Source organism: Carassius carassius, chromosome 8 (genome assembly GCF_963082965.1).
Source record: "Carassius carassius chromosome 8, fCarCar2.1, whole genome shotgun sequence".
Classification (NCBI taxonomy): domain Eukaryota; kingdom Metazoa; phylum Chordata; class Actinopteri; order Cypriniformes; family Cyprinidae; genus Carassius; species Carassius carassius.
This window is the reverse complement of record NC_081762.1, coordinates 6,025,290-6,031,123: the sequence shown is the minus strand read 5'-3', so window position 1 is coordinate 6,031,123 and position 5,834 is coordinate 6,025,290. Positions and strand designations below refer to the sequence as shown.

Genomic DNA, 5,834 nt, shown 5'->3' with positions numbered 1-5,834 from the left:
ATTTCAACATAAGTCATTATTTCGACATATTAAGTCGTTATTTTGGCATAAGTCATTATTATGACTTAAGTCATTATTTCAACATATAAAGTCGTTATTTCGACATAATAACTCGTTATTTCGACATAAGTCGTTACTTCAACATAACTTTAATGGACAAGTGTCCGTCTACAGCAGATGCTGAGGAATTCAGAAATCGTAAAAACTGGTTTTCAATAAATGTACAAGGAGTGTGCACTCCCACTATGCAGTTCTCCAATATTGTTGCAGGTTGGAAAGGTTCAACTCAGGACTCCTCTTTGTACGGTCAGTTTGAAACAAGACAGCACTCTGGAATTCTACTTGGTGACAGTGGGTATTCACAGACAAACTTTTTGTTCACCCCTTATCTCCATCCAGTCAGACCAGAGCAACAGCGCTATAACCAAGCTCACATGCTCACCAGAGGTCTAATAGAGCGCATGTTTGGTGTATGGAAGAATCGTTTCCAGTGTCTCCGAAATACACTGCAGTTTAAACCTAGGAGTTGCTGCATTGTTATTATTGCAACAGCAGTGCTTCATAATTTTCTTCAACAGTGTGGCTGCCCAGACCCTGATATTGAAGATGATGATGACCAACATGTCCCTATCGCTGAGCTAAACAATGACAGAAATTGACTTGCTTACAGAGATGCTTTTGCTTTTCAGCACTTCTCATAAATGAGCCTTGAGTGATACATAAATGATTGGCATAGACAGGTAAAAACAATTCAGGAAATTATTTAACTCAGATTTTGTTCCAAAGACAATTGACACTGCTGCTGCTTCATGTCTCTCTCTTTCATAGACAACTCAAGATGAAGAATTTTCATTTTGACTTCATGTTCTTCTTTTAAATATTGTAATTTACGTTCATGGAACTCTATGGCAAGTTTCTCATGAATGGTCATCCTTTTCCCTCTTGACCTGCTGCCTGGATTAGAGACTGCTGGATGCTGACTAATGCTACTGCAGGAGACTGGATGCTGCTGCATGTTGGTGCTGGCTGCTGCTGGATTCATTTGAGCATCTTGACTGTTCTCTGCACCCCCCAAGTCCTGTGTCAAGATCAGGTCATCTTTGTATGGAAAACAAAATGTAGCATTACATTTGACTTCAACAATAAAGGTCATTACATAATTTTTGTTACAAGACATGACTTGCATTTAATTATGTTGGATGGTATAGCACATGTTACTGTAAATGTCCTATCAAATGAGTCTTAGAAAGATTCCTCACCTGAACTGTCCAAATGGTCATCATCTTGAATACCTTCCAGGGGTTGCAAACTTTCAATAATCCCAGCCAACAAGTCCCCCAACTCCTCTGTGTCTGGTGGAACTGGGAGTCCCCCACCTGTCTTGAAACGCTCTTGACGCGTAGCAGCAGTTGTTTTTTTCAGGTTTATTTTTATGTTTTTCCACAGGACCTTTACAAGATAATATATACTCTGAAGTAGGAGTTCTATATAATATTGTTTTCTTTTTACATTTCATTAATGAAAACTTTTATAATTGACTGATTTGTAAGAATGGGGCAACAATAAATCTTACCTGAAATTGTTTGAGTGTCCGTTTGGTAACTTTTTCACTTGAGTTGAATTCATTCAATATGGAAATCCATGCCGCCACCTTCTTGTTTTCTGTACCTGAATCATGCTGTTTGTTTTCAATTACAGGATAGTTTAATACAATTTGTTTAAAAAGGGTCTTCTCAAATTCACTGAATTTTTTTGAGTGTTTTCTTCGGCCTTTATCAATTTTTGGGTTAAGTGTAGTGACTCCTGTTCCACACACTCCTTAAGACTAATGAATTACAGGTATTCCATACCAGGTTTTTATAGCAACCTCTCCTTAGCCACATGTGCATGCCATTAATCTAATTGGGTTTCCAAAAGATGATCTCACTGGTCCTTGATTACCTTAATCTGAGACTCTGTAGTCTAGAACTAGTTAATCCTAGTTAATAAATAGTTTCAGGTTTATTTTTATGTTTTTCCACAGGACCTTTACAAGATAATATATACTCTGAAGTAGGAGTTCTATATAATATTGTTTTCTTTTTACATTTCATTAATGAAAACTTTTATAATTGACTGATTTGTAAGAATGGGGCAACAATAAATCTTACCTGAAATTGTTTGAGTGTCCGTTTGGTAACTTTTTCACTTGAGTTGAATTCATTCAATATGGAAATCCATGCCGCCGCCTTCTTGTTTTCTGTACCAGAATCATGCTTTTTGTTTTCAATTACAGGATAGTTTGATACAATTTGTTTAAAAAGGGTCTTCTCAAATTCACTGAATTTTTTTGAGCGTTTTCTTCGGCCTTTATCAATTTTTTGGTTAAGTGTAGTGACTCCTGTTCCACACACTCCTTAAGACTAATGAATTACAGGTATTCCATACCAGGTTTTTATAGCAACCTCTCCTTAGCCACATGTGCATGCCAATAATCTAATCGGGTTTCCAAAAGATGATCTCACTGGTCCTTGATTACCTTAATCTGAGACTCTGTAGTCTAGAACTAGTTAATCCAAATTTAAGCAACATCTCAGAAAGTCAGTTGTTTAGTGTGGATTAATTTAAGAAGAATTAGCCTAGTCCTGGTTTATTTTAAGCCCTTAACGGGAAACTGGGCCAATATGACGAAATAACGACTTAAGTCGAAATAACTAGTTATTATGTCGAAATAACGACTTAATATCTCAAAAACGACTTATGTCGAAATAACAAGATATGTCCCCAGCATAATTATTCTTCCAGTTAAAAAAAAAAAAAAAGTTAAACCTGTATGTCACAAAAAGTGATGTATATGCTAATTTAGAGTGCCGATTGGCTGCTGTGGCTGAGAGTACGCGTCTATGTCATCAGTTTCCCGAGCTTTTCAGTATTCCAGAGCTTTACTGCGGTATTAATAAGTCAACTCTAGATCGGCTGCAACTAGTCCAGGATACTGCTGCAAGACTCCTGACCCGGATATGAAGATATAAACGCAATCACTCCCATCCTAGTTTCGTTGAATTGGCTACCTATAAAATACAGAATTGAGTTCAAAATGCTATTTTGTCTGTATTTATGTAGCACTGTGGTTCTGTGAGGCACGACAAAGTTCTACCAAATTGTGAACTTTGCAACAAGGTGAAAAAACACAGTGTATTGTGTTTACACAACAGAAAAGAATGCATACAAGGCTGTACCACGCCCCCACCTAGGGTACTTGGAAAACATCTTTGTTATAATAATTACAGCATACAGACCACTTCTGAAACTCACCAAACCTGTTCAAAAACTCATCACAGTTTGGCCAGATGATGCTACCTCAACACTACAAGACTGCTTTCAGTGCAGAGACTGGAACATGTTTAAAGAGACAGCCACCTACAGCAACCTCACAGACCAGCAGGAGTACACTGAAACTGTGAGTGCTTAAATCAAAAAGTGCACTGATGATGTGACAGTCACCAAGACCATCACCACACGTGCAAACCAAAAGCTTTGGATGACAGCAGAGGTTCATGGGCTGCTAAATACCAGAGATGAAGCATTCAGCTCAGGAGATAAAGCAACCCTCAAAACAGCAAGATTCAGTCTGTCCTGTGGCATCAAAAATGCCAAACTGTCATATGCTCAAAAAATCAGCAATCACTTCACAGACAGCAGAGACACAGAACTTGTGGCAAGACATTCAGACCATCACTGACAACAAGCTCCCGAAACAGGCCTGTGATAATGACACATCCCTCCCAGATGCCCTCAACCACTTTTATTCACAGTTTGAAATGTACAATGACACACCTGCACAAAAAATGCCCATACGTTTCAACGACCAGGCGCTCCGTCTGTCTCCAGCAGATGTAAGGAAAACCCTATCTAGGATTAACCAAAGCAAGGCTTCGGGCCCTGATGACAGACCTGGCTGTGTACTGAGAGACTGTGCTGCACAACTGACAGATGTGCTAACAGATCTCTTCAAAACCTCGCTGAGCCAGGCGGTCATCCCCACATGCCTCAAATCAGCAACAATCATAGCAGTACCAAAAAAATGGACTTCAGGAGAAACTCCATTGACCACCCCCTACTGACCATCAACAGCGCAAATGTGGAGAGAGTCAGCAGCACTACATTCCTGGGGGTGCACATTACAGAGGGTCTCACCTTTATATAGCGCTTTAAACAAAATACATTGCGTCAAAGCAACTGAACAACATTCATTAGGAAAACAGTGTGGTTGGTCAATAATGCAAAATGACAGTTAAAGGCAGTTCATCATTGAATTCAGTTATGTAATCTCTGTTCAGTTTAAATAGTGTCTGTGCATTTATTTGCAATCAAGTCAATGATATTGCTGCAGATGAAGTGACCCCGAAGGCGGCAAGGAACCGAAACTCCATCGGTGACAGAATGGAGAAAAAAACCTTGGGAGAAACCAGGCTCAGTTGGGGGGCCAGTTCTCCTCTGACCAGACGAAACCAGTAGTTCAATTCCAGGCTGCAGCAAAGTCAGATTGTGCAGAAGAATCATCTGTTTCCTGTGGTCTTGTCCTGGTGGTCGTCTGAGACAAGGTCTTTACAGGGGATCTGTATCTGGGGCTCTAGATATGTGATAATTTTAATAAAATAAGAGATATCATTATGTATGTTATTTTTATTTGTAGCTATCATGAATGTGGAATTCTACATAATAGATATTTACATTTACTGATTTTATAAAAATTTAAATGTATAATTTATAAAAAATAAAAAAAATAAAATGTTTATATACAGTGAATGACTCATATGTTCATTTAGTAGTGGCATTCAGAAGCTGTTTTCCCTGATCATCCAGTTCAAGTAATTCAAACCCTTTCTTTAGAATCAGTTAATATGTTTAACCTTTTAAATAGTTCTGTATAAGTCCCTCAATTGTCCTCAGGGTGTAAAAATTGGAAAGGGTTCAAATGTGCAAAAGATGCTGCAAAATCTGAGAAAGTTTAGGATCTGGAGGATTTTTCGGAAGAAAGCGGGCATTTAAACTGTTCAGGACAAAGGACTCATTAAATACAATGAACCACATTTTTTTTTTTATCAGCTATTATTCTAATTTGCAGACAAAACATATTTTTAATTAAATCACTTCATCAGGCCAGTCCTAAATAATAATAATAAAAAAGCTTATTATATAACTTATTATATAACAACTGTATGCGTGCAACAGTGAGTACAGCAGGCTAATTTCAGTGAAATATCAATACCCCTAACATCCTTTGCCATGCCCTTTCAATTTATCATGTGGAAACTGTCACCAGTAGTTCAACGGGTTCATATTTTCACAGTCCTTCAGATGAATGGTTGGGTCTGGGAACAGAGGATCCTGTAGAAATATAATAATATAAAAAAACGTATTATATAACTTTATTATTCTGCAATGTGATGTAAAAGTTTGACAACAACTGTATGCGTGAAACAGTGAGTATAGCAGGCTAATTTCAGTGAAATAGCAATACCCCTAACATTCTCTGCCACCCACTTCCAATTAACCATGTGGAAACTGTCACCAGTAGTTAAAAAAATGTTAGCAGTTTTGCATCATTTACAGGAGTGAATTAAACATATTTGCAGCAGCATTTACTCATCTGTATTCATACAGCTGGAGCAACACGCAGTCTAGATCATGTGTCTAGAGCTCTAAGGACATGCCGAACGAAAACAGGTTTAAAGGGGTCATATGATGCGATTTCTATTTTTCCTTTCTCTTTGGAATGTTACAAGCTCTTGGTGCATAAGGAAGATCTGTAAAGTTGCAAAGACTAAAGTCTCAAATCCAATGAGATATTC

The 5,834-nt window shown here is 38.0% G+C and overlaps 1 protein-coding gene across 1 annotated transcript; it reads right to left on the bottom strand.

The window, feature by feature from the left end:
• Positions 1-704: 704 nt before the first annotated feature.
• On the bottom strand, positions 705-4,018 carry LOC132144827 (uncharacterized). Its single transcript, XM_059555393.1, has 4 exons — positions 3,934-4,018; positions 1,574-1,818; positions 1,260-1,449; positions 705-1,098 (listed from the first exon to the last, which is right to left on the bottom strand). The coding sequence occupies exons 1-4, from the start codon at positions 4,016-4,018 to the stop codon at positions 764-766; spliced, it is 855 nt and encodes a 284-aa protein (XP_059411376.1). The 3' UTR covers positions 705-763.
• Between the last annotated feature and the right edge of the window lie 1,816 nt (positions 4,019-5,834).

Coding starts and splice junctions, on each gene's coding strand:
- LOC132144827 (XM_059555393.1), bottom strand. CDS start 4,018: ATGACCGCCTGGCTCAGCGAGGTTTTGAAGAGATCTGTTAGCACATCT. Junction 1,819..3,933: donor GTCTCTCAGTACACAGCCAG/GTCTGTCATCAG, acceptor ATTAGTCTTAAG/GAGTGTGTGGAACAGGAGTC. Junction 1,450..1,573: donor GGACACTCAAACAATTTCAG/GTAAGATTTATT, acceptor TATCTTGTAAAG/GTCCTGTGGAAAAACATAAA.